Source organism: Xiphias gladius, chromosome 20 (genome assembly GCF_016859285.1).
Source record: "Xiphias gladius isolate SHS-SW01 ecotype Sanya breed wild chromosome 20, ASM1685928v1, whole genome shotgun sequence".
Lineage (NCBI taxonomy): Eukaryota > Metazoa > Chordata > Actinopteri > Istiophoriformes > Xiphiidae > Xiphias > Xiphias gladius.
In genome coordinates this window covers 15,541,689-15,559,375 of record NC_053419.1, presented here as the reverse complement: position 1 = coordinate 15,559,375, position 17,687 = coordinate 15,541,689, and the positions used below count along the sequence as shown (strand labels likewise).

Here is a 17,687-nt window from a genome sequence, read left to right as displayed (position 1 = left end):
TGAGACTGCAACACCATGGCATCTTGGATTATTCATCTGCCTGTCTGCAACAATGTCAAAACAGCTCAGTGAAACAGTTTGGGGCCGAGTTGTTCTCCAAGGTGCTTAAAAACTCTCCCACAGCAAAACTGCAGCTAGATCGCAAGAGGGAGGGACAAAGCAGACTGGAGAAAATCTCATAAACAAAAAACATTTGTACCTAAGCAAGATTTGGGTGATCTTAAAGTGACCTCGGTGAAAGAGACTTACTAGACTTACTAAACCATTTTATAAGGGATCTTTGAGACAGAGCAGCATCTGCAGCCATAAAGCAAAGCCAAATGGGAAAAAAAAAGCCCACACGAGAAGCCATTTCCAAGCCATTACTTTGACGACTAGTATAAAAATTAGCACTTGGTCAAACTACAAAAGCTATGACAGAGCTATCTGATATCCACATTCAGTCCACTCATCCCCACTGAACATGTGCGGGATCATATGATATGAGAAAATGCAAAACATACTGTAACATCAAAGAAATAATGTGAATTCTCACGTTCTGCAAAATTTTGGAAGCAAGCTATAGCTGCCAGCTGGAAGCTGTCCACCAAATATAGAGAACTCAGACTTTGAATGGATGTTTTTCTTGTAATGCATGTGGGAATTAAATTGGTGTGGAGTACAATAAATTATCTTTAAGTGAAATCAACTAAAAGTGAAGTTAAATGAAAGGAAGGTTCACTTTCTGCTGAAGAACAAGTTTAAGAAAAAAAAAGTGGGTGAATTTCTTTAAATGTGTGAAACAAGATTCAGACACAGAACCTTCAGGTTACACGATGGCCAAGCCACCTGATCCACATACTGTATAAACATCTCACATTGAGGTTAACAGTGACTTTGTGCACATTGTTGGTAGGTATTTTAGCTCCTGACCAAATGCTGGCAGTCGAAAGTCAAGAAACAAATCTCATAGCGGTGTTTAAAATCCACATTTATACCAACACAATGTGCTTTTTCCCTACGATGGACCAAATGTGATATTACCAGGCTGATTCTAGGAAACTTCATGAGGAAGAAATTCATCTTCTGAATCATCTCCACGGATGCCCAAGAATCTAACAACACAGCTCCAATATCATTCACAACACCCCGAGGCCATTACAGTCAGACATTTGGTAATTACATTTTTCTGTACATGCCAAATTAAACCTGAAGATAATCTTCATAAGTACTTGTACCTATGGACCTTTCAGGTAAATCGGGGAGGATGATTATCGTATGTATTACTCTGGTTTATCTACAAGCACTGTCTAATTAAAGAACAATAACAGAAACACTTACCACCTTTCAGATAACCTGTATTAGAGAACCAGCCCTTTCAGAAACCACCGTAGCATGTACAGAAATGTGTATTGACAAAGTATTGTTGATATTTTATGAAGCTTTTTTCAAGGCTGTTATTGTTGGCAATATTAATATTAGAATAGTAATAACTGCCCCAAAAAATCCCACAATTGTAAGAAAATATATTTTTTAACTTACATTAAATTTCCAGTTGAAAAAACTCACTGCTGAAACAGGAATACATTTATCCAATGGATGATTTCAGTATTTTGGATGTGCATCCCAAAATAAAAGTTTAGCACCGCTGCTGTCCAAGTCTAAATATAAATGGCTTCTCTCAAATCTCTTATCTTATCTCGAGCTCTGAGGGATGCATGAAGGCAGCTAACTGTGATTACTTTGCCGATTGCATTTTAAAGATATAATTAGTAAGATAATCCACTCTTTTCCTCAAACACTGCATTATATAATTTTATGCATGAAACATTGCCAAGTAATTGCTCCAGTTGTTCTAAAATGATGTTTGTAGCTTTAATCTCACAATCAAATGCCTTTGAGAAATATTCATCATACTTTTCATGTCATGTTTTTCCTCTCCTTAATATAACAGTGTACAGACGGGCTTGGATCTTAACACATGCTAAACTGGTTTAATATGGGTATATTTGTTTCAATTTTTCAAACATCTATTAAACCTATAAATTCTGTGGAGATTCTTTGTATTTAGAAAAGACTTGGAAAAGACCCAGTCTGTATTGTCCAGTCCTTTTGTCTAGTAATTGCAGAACAAATGAAAACATCTTTCTGTATGCCAGCACGGATACTTAAACTATAACCATCGATGCTTAAGTATTTACCAGAAGAGAGAAGTCTGGTAGAAGACTTCTTTCATTTTAAAAACTTGCAGTCCGCTTAATGTCAAACTCTAGGCTATAATGATTTTGCTAAAGCGTGCAGAGGAAATATCAGGTCTGAAGGGTTAGAGTTGCAATAAAATGTATACTGCTTTTTAAGGTGATTAATGCTGCGACACTTGTTTTGGAAACTGGAGATAGAATATTCAGCTGAAACATTATATGAAGGTGAAATGTAATTAAGTGTGTCCAAGCTAGGAGGGATGCCACAGCCACAGAGGCATCAGGTGGCTAAAATTGGACAATAGTTGAAAAAAAAAAAAAAAAAGAGTCACAGAAACAATCACAGCATCATTTTCAACCACAGCATCCTTCTTAGTCTTATTGTATTGCATCACAATATATTTTTCCACTTTCTCTTTACATTTCTCTCCTTTCATTCATTTTTTTTTTTTTTTAACCTCTGGCTCGTCTTCTCAACCTTTGAGTTATCACCATATTATCTTTCACCTTGAGCCCATTTTGTTTCAAGTTATGGGCCACTACACTCTTATCTCAATCTTGAGATTGCCCATTAAAGAACACAGTTATATGAACCAGTAAGTGTGCACACCAGTCTAGTGACAGAGTAAGAAGAGGAGGCCAATTCTCTCTTTAGCCACCTACTCTTTGTGGTCTCGAGAGTCATTATACACTTGAGAGGAAAGAAGTGAACTCTTCTTCTCCCAGGCAACGTAAAGTTGAATGGTCATGTTTAACGAGCCCCGTTAAAGGTTCCCTGCTCTGAACTAAATAGAAATGCTTACAGTGTATAACCATTGTCATGTAAATGGTGTGTGTACTTCTTTTTCTGCTCTGAGCCTATAGGTTGTGTAAGGCTACCAGTTGCATTTTATTGGGGTGATCTACTATGTCAAGTGCCATGTTACTACCTGACTGAGTGAAATTCTACTGACTGAGCTGATAATCACTGAAAAATATATGGTAGAGTATTCACCTTTATGGACATATTTTGCAAGCACCATATCAATATGAAAGCCACCTTACATTCTATCTCATTGTATACTGTGCCCTCTCTTTCATTATTATTTATTTGTTTTTATCTGAATGCCCTTTGGCGTCTTTTCATGGCAAAAACAATGGCACCCGTGGCGTCTGGAAGTCCTGGGTGCCAACACACAGTGCTCGGAGAAGAAAAACTGGTTGTGATAATACCCTTTGCTTATGTCTGGATTTATGGAGTCAGTCTTCACTGGATGTTACGGTTAACATATTTCATTTCCGTTTTCCTGTTTTTTTGTTTGTTTTTTTTTTTTTTACAAGGTACCGGCCCAGGATGCATTGAGACAACGGTGCACTAACTGTGCTGTGGTTGTTTTCATTTTCACAGATTAATCAGGTTTCTCAGGACGCTTTAGGAGCTGATCATGATCCTATCTTTAGTTGTCTTTGGAAACTGGGCCACGTTGGTTCCAAATTCCAGCTCTTGGAATTAGTAAATGTGTAGAAGTATGGTACTGTAGTAATGTCAGGGTGAGCTCCATTCTAACAAGCATTTAAGAGAGGAAGATTGTCGGTTAATTTCTCTTAACACTGCTGACTGACACCGTCTGAACGGCTGAACATGTTTTGAAAAGTTATTATCAATTACCGGCTGCTTTTCTCCTGTCTGAACACTTTAACTACCTCGAACCACCTGAAGCTGAGCTCCTGAGATATATGGATGTTTTAAAGGAGGCTTCAAGGGATGTGTATTTTGAAGTGCAGCATATGACCTGACTGCATCTTGGGTGCACACTGCGTGTGGGAGATTTGAAGCTTTAACGGAACAAATACATCTCAGATTTCCCAACAAAAGGCATCACCACTGTGAATCGATGCTCCAGAATTTAACTGAGTTGTGCAGCTGAAACTGAAAAACACATCAAAACAGTTTGACACAGATGCTTAACATCTCTGATTTGCCTGCAGCCACTGAGAATACTGTAGACTTACGTTTATTGACAGATCCAAACGTTTCTATGTGCCCAAGGCTTTTAGAATGGCAACGGAGTCACTGCACGACCATGGCTATATATAAATGCTAGAGGAAGGTATAATTGCCCCTGGTGTTGCTCTTGAGAAAAAAAAGTTTGAAGGACAGATTTGCATTTTACAAAAGCCGTGAGGGACATATTTCAGCACACGTGTCATTTCCACTTGCTCGTATGTTTGAAATCAGTTTTCCACTTCAAGTGAGAGCACGGCTGTTAAACAGTGAATTCTGTTGGTGTTTGTACAGAAGGTCTGGAGCATTTGAGTTGAGAGGAGGGATGGAAAAATACATCGGAAAGTAGGAGCACAAACCTGCAGTTGAATTCACAAAAACTACACTTTTAAAGCGCATACTCCTGCATACAGGGTTACAGAGACCAACAAGACACACCTCCAACTAAACTCACTGTGGCTACAAGTGACAAGTGCAGGATAATGGTGACTGCTATACACAGTGTAACAGTGACACAAGAGGTTATTGTCAGTCATAGGTTGCATTCAATTGCAGACGGTTGCATTTTATTTCTTATCGTTTCCACTTTTCATTTTGAAGAGACAAAAACCAACACACCTTTCTAGATGGTGACTTTGTTTTCTTGTTACATTGATAAGCTAAAGATTTCACATGTAGGAGGGACTATATCTTAGCGCCGAAGACTCATTTGCCCTCCTACTCTCCAGTGAATACACAACCTATGACTGGATTAGACACCTTTTCGGTGCAACAGTCTAACGCGTTCAGCACTGAAGGGGAAGAAGTAGTTTATTGAAATGACTTGTGGTCACTGAAGCCTATTCTAGAGTTCATATGCAGAACTCTGACTGTGCCCTTGGTTGTAGTGAGAGACCTCACAGTCTGTCAACACTACTACCTTTTGCTGCATCATACTTGGGACGTTGTTTGTAGCTGTTGTTGTTCTGCTGCCAACATAAAAAGCACAGGGCATAGTTTGGTATTGAGATATCTCTTGCATAAACCATGAACAAACTATAGTTGAGTAGAAAATTGGCTCATTTCATTCGTCTGCTTATTTGAATGTATTGTGCGTATCCGGTTATGAAAGTCTGTCCACCAGTTTTCAAGAAGTAATTATTACAGCAGCCATGTTTAGGATGTGGCCACATATTTATGATGTTTTTTACACATTTTCATTTTTTTGTAACAAAAAGAAGCAAGTCTGTTTCTAGTTTCCCTAACTGTAGCTGGGTTCTACCACTCTCTACATCTTTTTCTTTTACTTTTGTCATATCTACATACAATTATTGTAAATGCTGAACAACAGGTTATTATTATTACAGGGTCTGTTCCCCCCAAATTTCCCAGAAGAAAACAGCTTTAATGCATAAAACAATGAAGCAGGATAGGTTCTAATAAACTTGACTGTATCTGTTTGTGTAGTCTGTAAACCTTACCCTAACCCTAACCTAAACCTAATGCTGCCCTTAACCCCAAAACCAACCCCTAACCCTCAAACAGCCCTTTGAAGATCAGTCGGAAACTGAGGAACGACCAAAATGTCCACACTTTCCCGAAATGTCCTCACTCCCAAGGTATAAAGCTCAACTGTTTCTCACAAAGATAGACAGACAAGTACACACTGTGCTGATTAATTCTGGCAGAGTGCCAGTCAGGCGCCCTGTAATAATGTACCACCATGTATTACTTACAGAAAGGTGCATACAAATGATTTTTTTAAAGCCATGGAGGTAACGATTTTGCGTGACCAGTAGCAATAACCACAAAATATTTATGTTCAGAAGACCCTCTTTATGCCACACTAAGCTGCAATAGGGATAAAAAAAAAAGGGCAGATCCAGGGCTTAATGTGGGACCATTATTCTTGTGCAGTAGTGTAAGTCAAGTGTGTGTAAGTAACTTTGCTAGCCCCCGAGGGAGAGAGAGCGTGGCAGCGTCAGAGAATGGGGCCTCGTCCCCTCAGTGCTTGTACTCTAACCAGGCATGAGACATTGGCCCTGACTGCTACCCACCCCTAGTCACGGTCACCACAAGTTAAGTGACCAATTCCAGTGCATCGCTTGGGGCCACAAAACCATTCACAGCACTGGGAACTTGAACATATGTGACATGTTCTTCAATGAGTTCAAGGCATATGGTTTACTATTTAAACAGTAATGTGACAAAGGAAAGCTTCTATTTTGGTGTTTGCCTTTTTTGCATCTGTTTCTGCTCGTATTAATGCAAGAAATTTGATGCGTAGAGAATGAGCAGCTCAGGCCTATATAGTTTGCCGACCAACAAACATATGACATGCAAATCTGAGTGATTGTCTGGTGCTCTGTAAATATTTGGTCCCGTTGCTGCTCTAAGTGTTCAAATTTGTCTGCATTACTGACACTTACTGAAAGGTCATTGGTTCAGTATCAGTATGATCCTCCCTCTATTTCCTGTGGACTTTCAAACTTAACATACATAAGATGAGGGTCATGGTTTGGGCTTTTCAGTTCTCACCTCCCAGATTTTAAGTCTCGGAATAGGACTCTGTTTATGGAGAGAGACTGGAGATACTTTTTCTTTTCTTTTTTTGTGTGTGTGCGTGTGCATAATGGATTTTATATTCACAGTAGTTGCGTAATTCCCCTCTCGTTAAAGGTGGGAAATCTATCTCTACCTCGGCAAATGAGAAAGCATTTCAGGTCGACCCTAGTCTACATTTGCTACATCTCAGAAAAACCACCAACGACAACATCGGGAGTGTTTCGCTTAATTCTGTTAGATAGCTATGTCAGTAAAATTCCAGCCAAATTCTTAAGATCAGATGAGAATCGATCAACCTCTCAGTTTGACGTCTAAAGTATTTTTCTGTGATTTAAAGTACGAAACGAGAAAGAAATAGAAAAGAAAGTTATAATTTAACACTTCTCCAGGCATTGTCTGTGTCACCAGACAGGGTCAGTAATTTGATTCAGCCATGCAAATGAGTAATTTTAGTCAGTGGAAAAGAAAAAAAAATCTGTTGAGCTGTGGTAATCCAGGAACATGCCAAACAGTGCCACAATACAGATAAACAGGTACAGTCCTTCTTAAGTGGCTCCACATGGTTATAACACCAGGTGCACAGCTCCTGTGCTCATCCCTATTTTCTAATTTTCTTGGCACTAATTAAAACTCTGCAATCAGTAATGTTATTTTCTATTGGTGTATAATCTATTTGTCTTTTCCTGGCTACACTATGTGAGAAAAAAGATAGCGAATGTGATATATTTGTGCTACACAGGATAAAATTCCTGTGGTATTGGAGTAAAAAAAATTCTATATCACTGGACCTCTCCTGGAAATAATGCCATCCCAATAGGGGTAAATCCGGGGACATATTTCTGGGGATGGTGCCAGCCAGGGATAAGCAGCAAATATGGAGACTGTTCCTGGAAAACTGGGGCATCTGGTTTCTCAAGCTAAAACTGCTTGCCTTCGTTTTCAGACCTCTGACTTATTCTTTATGTTTAGAGCTCCATTGGCATCTGAGATAAGCCTGAATTGGAAAACTCTCACATATGAAGACATCGACAGTTTTCGATGTCTTGCTTTCACACCCCCCCCCCCCCAAAACTTCCAAGTCAACAACCACCTGGAGCATAATCCTAATAATATTTCCATTTCCTTGTGTTACCTGTAGGAGAGGAGGCACTGACTATGTACCTGGCCAAAAACAAGCTGGACAGGAAGCTTGCCAATGCTACACAGAACGTGGAAGCCCTTCATCAGCTGGCCTCGTCATACTTCATTGACCGCGACGGTACGATGAGGAAGCTGCACGAGATCCAGATTTCCACCAATGCCATCAAGGTTGGTGCATATTGAACAGGCACATACAAATACATATATTTTCTAGTGCAATGAAAAGATTGTGGTTAAGGTCAGGGAGAGATCACTTTCACATTACATCGTGTAAACAGCAGTCTCTGGTGTCAAAGTCACACTCTTTGAATACCCAACCTTCCTCCTTAATCATTTTTGTTACAATACTGTGCTACTTCAACCTTTGCTAATGAGAGAGAAGTGTTATTAGGTTGCCTGTCAGGAAAACATAAACATAATGTACCCACACAAATGATGTGTTTTGACAATCAGATAAACCCCTCACTTTCTCCAGAGACAGATGGTGTATGCTACAAATAAATGAAACTGGAAAACAGAAATACAACGAAAGTGCATCCCAGTGAATTTAAATTAGCATAAGTTAAGTGTTAATACACAAACTCAAAGTACTCATATTGAACAGCAGGTGTGTTGAAAATATTGCAGATGAGGACTGTAAAACATACATCTACATACATGCGTCTCTGTGATTCTAAACAAATATTTCCTGTATCCATATTCATTATATGTCAGGGTCGTACGAGAATGGTTTTAAACAGAAAGAAAACAAAACACTTTATCCCTGGGGGGCGCAGGAAGTAAGTTAACCATGAAGATTAAGAAACTGGAAGAGGGCACATAGATTGATTTATTCATTTAAGCAAATGACCAATCTTGTTTTTTTCTGCTGAAGTCAGTCTCTTTGTGTTTGGGCCATCAGACAAAAAAAAAAAAAAAAAAAAAAGATAATGGGATTTGTGAGCAGTGTGAGTCCTCTGCCTGCAACTTCTTGCCATTTGTGGTCATTCACATGCTCATTTACCCAGGGACACTGAGGAGAGAGGGCTAGGGGAAAGCAATTGTAGAATATAAATAACATCAAGCAAAACCAAATAGGTCAGAGTTTTTGGAAAATCCCTCCCTTGTGACCGTGTTTCAGTAATTAGCCCAAGTATTCATTCTTGCTTCACGTCGGAGGAGGGAGGCAGTATCAACTTGGATTAAGGTTAGATTCGGTTTTTCTTGTGTTGTATTTTCATTGTCTTTCAGCAGCATTTTTAAAATATGAAAATATAGAGAAATAAAATTGAATATCCACTAACAAGACACAAAATTACTCTCTTTCAACTGATTGTCTTGATTATTAATAATAATGATAATGATAATGCATTGAACAACAGTGTTACTTCCTTCAGAGAAATTTCTTTCAATTTACTAAATCATGCAAACTAGAGTTAAGCTCATTATCACATTATCAAATGACATGTTAACACATAGATCAAAGTATATCTGTCAGCTGATTATTGCATCCAGTCTCGTGAATGTAATGTCAGAAATGTAATTAATTTTTCTGCAGTTTTTTTTCTGCATATTTTATCTAATGCTCCCTCCAATGAAGCACTTAAAACAGCTTTATTGCAAGAAAAGCAAAGTATTAAAATGAAGCATGGCCAGAATAACTCAGGCCCCACATATTGTGTCTAATGGTGAACCAGGCCCATACCAGTTTGGCAGCAATAAGCGTTATGATGCCATGTGTTGTCCTGTGGCCGGCAGGACAACACCACTTGTCTGCTATGACCTTGCTCATATGCACCTAGTTTGCATGGCAATATATGCACCACAACTGAAAAACTAAAGTTAGAGAAAACCCGAGTGCACAGCACTGCTTCTGGGATGTTTTGTTGGGTGAGGATGTCAGCTTGATTAACATGTTTGCATTTCAGCAGCAGGGACTGCTTGCCTCTATTATGTTCCCAGTATAGTTGTAGGAGCACGGATAACCCTGAACAACTCAGCGTTGATTACTGACTATGAAGTGCGTCAGTGGATTTTTCAGTATTATTACACCCATGTATTTTTCAATAACAAGTAAAAATTGCAAATATATCACAAGAAATAGATACACAGAAACTATATATTTACAGGTACATTGTGACAGAAACTACATACACAATGGGAATGATGCCTTTCTCTAACATTTGGAAACACAACAGTGTGCTGATGTGCACATGACTACAAGCAAACTTCTATTGTGCTGTTGATAAAAGAGTTGTAATCACCACTTTTGGACCTTCACTGTACCATAGATTACATTAACAAGCACATAAAAGATTGAGAAATGGACAATAAGACACAGGAAAATGAAATCATTAATTTTTTTCTGTTTGAGAAAGGGTGGGTAAGCGAAAACACATCAAAGCACTCAGTTGAAGCCTCTGCACTAAAGTTTTGTGTTTATATGGAGACAGAGTCTGAAAACCTCACAGCACCCACAAAACTGCAGGTAGAATTGTGTTACCTGTCACAGTCAAATTTTACCAACACTGAGTGAGTTAGTGTTAATTTCAAGCCCTGGTGATCATAATTTAGACTGCTCCGGTTTCCCATGGGTCTGCAATCACACAGTTTTTCGCAGAAAGCAGATTGCAGATGTGAAAATGGGCTGCACCAGAGAGAAATTGGAATGTCTCACGATCATATAGGCTCTCACCCTGCATCGGTGCATCACCTCTTGTAAATAACTATGAAGACTATCTGAACTTTAATACTCAAGTCTAGCTTCAGCCTGGGAGATTTTGAGATACCCCTCGTGGGTTCCTACAGACCACGGTATTTGAACCACTGTCTTAGGAGATAAATTCCACATGTAGCGCTGCAAAATTGTAACTGAGATTTATAAATCTGTAAGGGTATAGCTACAATTAATCAACTGATGTCCAGTTTTAATAATAATAATAATAAATGTTTTAAATGTGTTCATCTGTGAGCTGAATAACATTTTGACATGTAGTTAAAAATCTTTTTTATGTAATTTGACACAGCTGATTAGACTGAGATGGTGCAGGAATACTTTTTTTTCTAACTTATAGTAGACTATTAGCATCAGCATCCAAAATATAATTTTAATGTGAATTTGGCAATAATACCAACTAAGTCTCATTTGAGATCAAGATTAATGGTTTATTTCCGAATATTTTATCTGTAACTGCGTGTAGGCTGCGTGAAGGTTTTATTTTCACTAGATATAATTCCTATAGCCATCCTATAGCAACAGAAATGTTTTCAGATCAAACAAAGTACAGTCACAGAACTCTAACCCATCATGGCTAGCTTATTCAAATCATGCACAATCAGCACCAAACTAACAACACAAAAGTCTGCGCACATGCTTTTTTTTTTTTTTTTCAGACTACAAATATCCAAGAACACTAATTTAAATGTATCTCTCCTCCCTACATCTCCAGACATCCTCAGGACTGCCCATTCCTGCCAGTCTTCCTTCAGTGTCTTCATCCCAGGCTACTGGGATGCAAGCCTAATGGCCTTCTCGCCAGTGCATTTTTATTTGCAGTAAGCAGATAGATGTTTAAGAACAGAACCGTTGCTTAAATGTTTTTGACTAAATTTGATAGTGATGGCACAGGGAACAAGTTACTGTGATTGTAGTTTATATGACTGTTAAAAAGTATGATAAAGTGCAATATGAGTTAATCAACCCTTTTACACAAAAAATAAACTAAAGTAAAAGACTAACATTACATACACTTTTATGACAGTCTAAAGATGTATTCTGTTTTGTTTTTTTTCAAACCGATCCTCTTTGTATTTTTCATTATATCCTTAAATTGCATTAGTTTAGTATTAATCAAAAGTTTTTAGTTTTTTTATGGAGGGTTGATGCATTTTCATTCTTGCGATGGATTTATTTCATTACAATAACTCCAAAACTACCACAGCTGCTGCCGCGCACCTCTGCCTGTGCACCTGCACAAAACCCTCCAATCCAACTCTCCCATACACCCACCAATGCTCCACCTCCCTGTCTTCATTCAAGGAGCTCCTTCCTAGCTTTTTGTTGTTGTGAATGACAAGTGGATTAAGGGGCTCTGGCAGATGAGACTCCAGGTAGCAGGAAGTCAACCATGGCAAAATTAAGCAGACCTGACAGTGGCTGCTGAGTCAGTTTCTTAGGAAAGGAAGGCAGGAGGTGTTGATAGGAAAGAGTATCCACACACACACACACACACACACACACACACACACACACACACACACACACACACACACACACACACACACACACACACACACACACAGAAAGTTACTGCAAAGCCGAGCGAACTGCTTATCTGCTGATCAAGACTGATGGACCTGTAGCATATGTCAAGAGGTGAGGCTTTGTCTGAGTTTGGAAAAGGGCTGTGAATGGATTGGTGTTTGAGCGAGTTAGTGAGTTAGCTTACGGGAACGCAGACATGCACGATACCTTTCACCTATCAAACATTGCATCCTCTGAGACTCAGCAACGAGTTGTTCGAAACTCACAAGAGATGTGACTTGTTCTTCGAACAGGATATAGAAGCTTAATAAGTTTGATCTATCAGGTGAAACAAACATGGCTGTGTACGCATGGGACATAACGTAAGTAGTTTACAGTGGGAATTGCTGTCTACTTATGGTGTTTTTTTTGTTTGGTGCTACAGTGCGCCGGTAACATACTTTGTACAGGGTAGCTTAAGAACACATAATCATGCTGGTAAAGTACAAGTGGTGATACCTATCATGGTGCTTCACGAAAAACTGAAGTCACGTTTTGGGACATATTGTGTTTTCTGTGTGTAATGACGCATAGTTTTAGGCATAATTACCAACTGGCCAAAACAATCCACTGCCCCGTGGGCCCTAAAAGCTCCAGGTTCCATGTGTGTAATTGCTTTGTGGTAATTTGATTAACAAAATCAATGATAAGTGCCTCAAAATTAAATTATAATACAATCTCAAGGTCTTGTCTTATAGAGGAGCCCAGCGTTAAAATTTTGTGTTTAATCCAATTACCACAAACTAATTGATACAAAGCAAACTAAACAACCAAAACCTGTCGCCTGCATTCTGTACATTTAAATTGCTTAAACCTTGAGAGCTGTATCCGTATATCCTGTAAGTAACTACGTATTTTGATGTGCTCAAAGCTTTCTCAAAGCCTGGTGCTAGATGATTTCAAGGTACACAGAGGCATACATAATTGTGCAGCACTTTACATAAATATCACATCCTTCAAATTACAGGCGCTGTATTGATGCACATACTGATCATTATACTGATCATTATGTTATTTAAATTCTCATGATGGCAGCACCATCATGAGAATTTAAATAACAAAAAATATCACGGAAATGAATGTTGAAAGAGTGAAAAATAGCAGAAGCTTTGTGGTTTCATTTAATTTGACTAATTCTAATAATATTTACTTATACTCTTTAACAATGTACATGATCTTCAGACCTATGACCAAAAATCATCTAAGAGTGAACCGTTTTCTTGTATCTCTTGACCATAGATAAAGGCAGCACATATTGCAGTTCTCCAGTCACGTTGCCGGCAGACAGACAGTGATCAAAATGTGCAGAGGAAGCAAAGTCCAGCAGAAGGCGTGGATCTATAAACACAGAGAACAAGGGCTTTGCTCCTTCAATATTGATTCAGTGTGGCAGTGAGACCTGCTATGGAGTGCAAACTTACAATCAGGATGAAAAACACGTGTCAATACGGCAGAAATGTTTTAGACAGTCTCAGTCTGCAAGTAAGCAGGTTGAAAGTCAGGTCTAATTCATTCATCATTTCACTCATTAATTCATGATTAGCTCATTCAACAGCTGTCAAACAGTTTATATTCGTTAACCCACTTTATTTATAGCATCTTGCACACATAGAGTTAACAAACGCATAAATACAACCAATTTAGAATAACTTTTTTATTATTCTGAAGAAATATCTAGTTAATTCAATTGTATTGTCATTTCAGTAAGTACTTCAACTGTAATAATAATAATGATACATAATAATCATGAGAAGAAGAAGACAAAGAAAAACAAAATAAATTAAAGGAAGCATTGTACCGTATTTATGGTACCCTGCCAATATTCTGCTTTTCGTTTTCCTGATCCCCCAAGGATCAAAGAGAGAAGAGTCCTCTGTTGTTCAGTACCACTATTTGCCCAGAAATTAATAAGCAAATGTATGCAGATGGTCTCATGCAAACCCACTTGTGCAATGAAAAAACTGCTGAATATTTGGAATTCTTTTTTTCTTCCCGACACTAAATTCATTTATGTTCTTTTTCAATCATAGATAGATTTATAGCCATGATAATGAGCAGCCTGTGGCAAATATCAGGGTACAGATTCTAGATGTTGTGTCATATTTTAAATAATGTAACTTTGAAAATTAGATTATCAAACACCTCCAAAATTACTGGTCAGACCTTTTAATCTGTAGACAAATTACAATTACTGATCCAACAAGATTTATGCTTTTAGTGATAGGGTCTTACTTCTCTTAGGTTACATACTAGTGGTATAATACCGAGTCCACTGAAAACAGCATTGTTTGAAAACATAAAACACAGTGGATTAAAAAATTACAAATTAAAATGGTTATATACTACATTTAATTAGGAAATACACCTGCAAACCAATGGCTTTTCATAGCTTTTTACTTTCTATTGTACTGTGTAAGATTCTTCTTACAACAAGATTAAACAGAGGAGACTTCAATATCAAGCAAACAAATGCGGTCAGAAAATCTTGTTGATTAAACCCTTGTTACCCAGGGACTATCCATTAGCAAATAGAGCAAGGTAGTTTTACAATATTCCAATCTGAATTTTGAAGAGAAAAGAGGCTGTAATTTGGAGAGGGCTGCATATTGTGCAGATGTCAGGGACAAGCTGGTGTATGCCCCCTCCCTTCAACAAAATGTCCCAAATGGTTCGCCGCCAACTTTTGTTTGGCTCTTCGCCTGCAATCATAGAACCGTTTCCTATGGATAGCAGTAATCCTAGGACCAAAACAAAAATAATAACCAAACGTGTCACCTTCCTCTGTAGAAATTTAACATTGTTCGTTTGGTTGCTTATATAAGATTAGGTAAATTCACAAATAGTATGGCAAATCTGAAACCAAAAATCTGTCACCACACACTGTCCACCCACACAGAGTGCCTTTGAAAATACTGCCCATTGAATCATGTAGTTATAGAAATCCGGTTTATGAATACATTTGAAGTCTAGCATAGTTTGTTGATACCAAACGAGATCCATTTAACATCGAAATCAACTGCACAGATTCTACATTTGAAACATTATATGATTTAAGTTAAAATATGAATATGTATATGCAGTATGTTGAAACCCAGTTTACGTTGTGTATAATTTTTGCAACAATCATTTGATTAACTGTGTCATTATCAGGCTAGTAATGATGCTGCAGAACAGTACGTGAACATCAGGGCAGCCAGCAGGACACACAACAATCATTCTTTGATGACATCAGACATCTGTGCAGACACTAATGCAAATCCTTCTCATTAAAAACGCAGTTGTCTTTTCATCAGTGAGAAATACAAACAATTTTGTGATTGTTATTGGACTCCTACAGGTTGCACATGCTGTGCAAGCGGCAGTGGTTGGAATACTGAACACACATTATAGAGTGTTATTAAGGTTACATGTAAAATTGGTCCCTAGGGAGCACTGATTTCATTGTTAAATAAAATTCAGTGGTAATATAATCAGTAATAACTAAAGTATCATGCAGCAACAGCAAGTGATAGTTTTCTCTATATTTGTGTGTGTGTGTGTGTGGCCTCTGTTTAGACTAGATCCGGTTGCTTGCCAAGAAACGTGTGGACTGATAAACTACATACATAGTGGCTGGCTGAATTTATCAAACCTTTTATCCTCGATACCTCTTTCTGTCTCCCTGAGCCTCTGCACTGCTTAAGAGGTCTTAGCTACACGTGAATGTTATCAACACCAAGTCATATCCCCACTGTGCTGCCGGCACCCTCAGCGGAACCTCGGTCTTGTCACTTACCGGAGACCCACCTATCCTGAAATACAACAGCATAAACAAATGTTTTTGTTGCCACCCTTCGTGCACTGAAAAATAAACCTAAACCGAAATAAAGGTTAAAACAAAAGCAAAGAACAAATTTACACATAACAAAATGGCCAATAACACAATCATAGATGATACAAGACTGTAAAATAAATATAATATCTGCCCTTGTCTGTCTTTCATTCCCTTGTGTAAAATATGCACATATACTGTACAGTTATGACAGCATGCAAGCATATAGTATGTATACAGTCAGAGAAACAAACAAACAAGCACACAGCAGACCCACGGTGCTGAACAAACTTGCCTGAGGTTACGATGTAATGAGATTGTACAGTATAACGGGGATCCTGCTGTACACCATTTATCTCCATGAATGTATCGCAGCTCTTTTATTAAACAGAAAAAAATATCAAAGAAGCCATTTAGCATAGAGGTATTATCCATTTTTAATGGTTCATAAATCACATTTCAGTCATTCTTGTGCCAAAATCTGTATTCATTATCATCTTCAAACTCTCCACAACCACTGGGCTGCACAGTTCAGAGACCAATAATATTTCTCTCTATCTTCATTTTAGTGATTCTTTTGCAGGAAACATAAATCCTTTAATAATAGGGACGTGATCATATTTCTCCACATATATTATTTGTCAGTTCAGTTCTAAAACAAAAAAAACAAAAAAAAGTCAATACAAACAGAGGTTTCTTCCCACTGTGAACAATATCATACCTTGCTGATAGAAATAAATGACATGTGGTTGTTTGTCTTCGTGTGGCTGAATCCAGTGGGGAGGGAGTGAAAATGAAAATAGGAATGAAAATAAGATACCCAATGGAGTGTTTTAATGGAAAGAAAATGTCAATTTTACGAGTGACTGTCTTCCTGTGGAAAAGTGTGATTATGGAGGAAGAAGTACGATTAGGAATTGGCTGTGTGTACACTTGCCCGCATGCTATCATGACTGTATCTGCGCTTGCATGTGGCTGAGCATCTGACTGTGGCGTGCCTACTGTATATTCATTCATGCATGAAGTGTGCAACAATACATTCCTACCACGGAGTGTGCTTACTGCGTCCCTCACAAGGTCACCTATCCACGCAGTTACTCTGGGCTGATTTACACCAGCGTTCAATATACATATTTCTTGTCGATGCCACAGTGCTGTGGGTGGTGGTAGTGTGGCGGCCACAACCATACTATCCTATTTCCCATTTCACAGTCCAGTCATGTGAGCCCCATGTGAACTAAGGGAAATTTAACATGTATACAAAATGACCCAGATTTTTGTCGTCTGCAGTAGCCAAGTTTGGAGCCGTGTACATCTAATTTGCATTTGCCACAAGCAAGCATGACAGATTTTATATGCAGTGTTGCTTGAGTTGCGTATTTGAGAGTGCCACGGTTATAATTAGAAATGCCCCAAAGTTAATAATTCTCAGTATCACTTAAAACAAATGAGTCACATTAAAAATGACATTAACACTTGACACATTTAATTTCATTCATTCCAAAGAATGCTAATTTACATATCCATACAAGGAACGTTAGATATACAAGAGATATGTGCCGCTACATGTGTTCCTCAAATATGGTTGCATTGTCCCTCTCATGTGTCTTGCAGTACCACTGTAGCCACATGTCATATGATATGAACAGGGCAGAAATAAAATGTCCTCAGAGATCTTCCACTACCAGGCTTGGAGAATTACTGAGGAGCATATCTCTCCATTTCTGTGTGGCCAGAAATAGCAAG

General features: G+C 38.3%; 1 protein-coding gene across 1 annotated transcript in view; it reads left to right on the top strand.

Moving 5' to 3' along the window:
* brinp1 (bone morphogenetic protein/retinoic acid inducible neural-specific 1) overlaps positions 1 to 17,687 on the top strand; it is a 137,210-nt gene that overhangs the window by 82,027 nt on the left and 37,496 nt on the right. Inside the window, exon 4 of the mRNA XM_040157712.1 lies at positions 7,847 to 8,016. Within this exon, the coding sequence (XP_040013646.1) occupies positions 7,847 to 8,016 (170 nt within the window). The remainder of the gene's footprint in view (positions 1 to 7,846; positions 8,017 to 17,687) is intronic.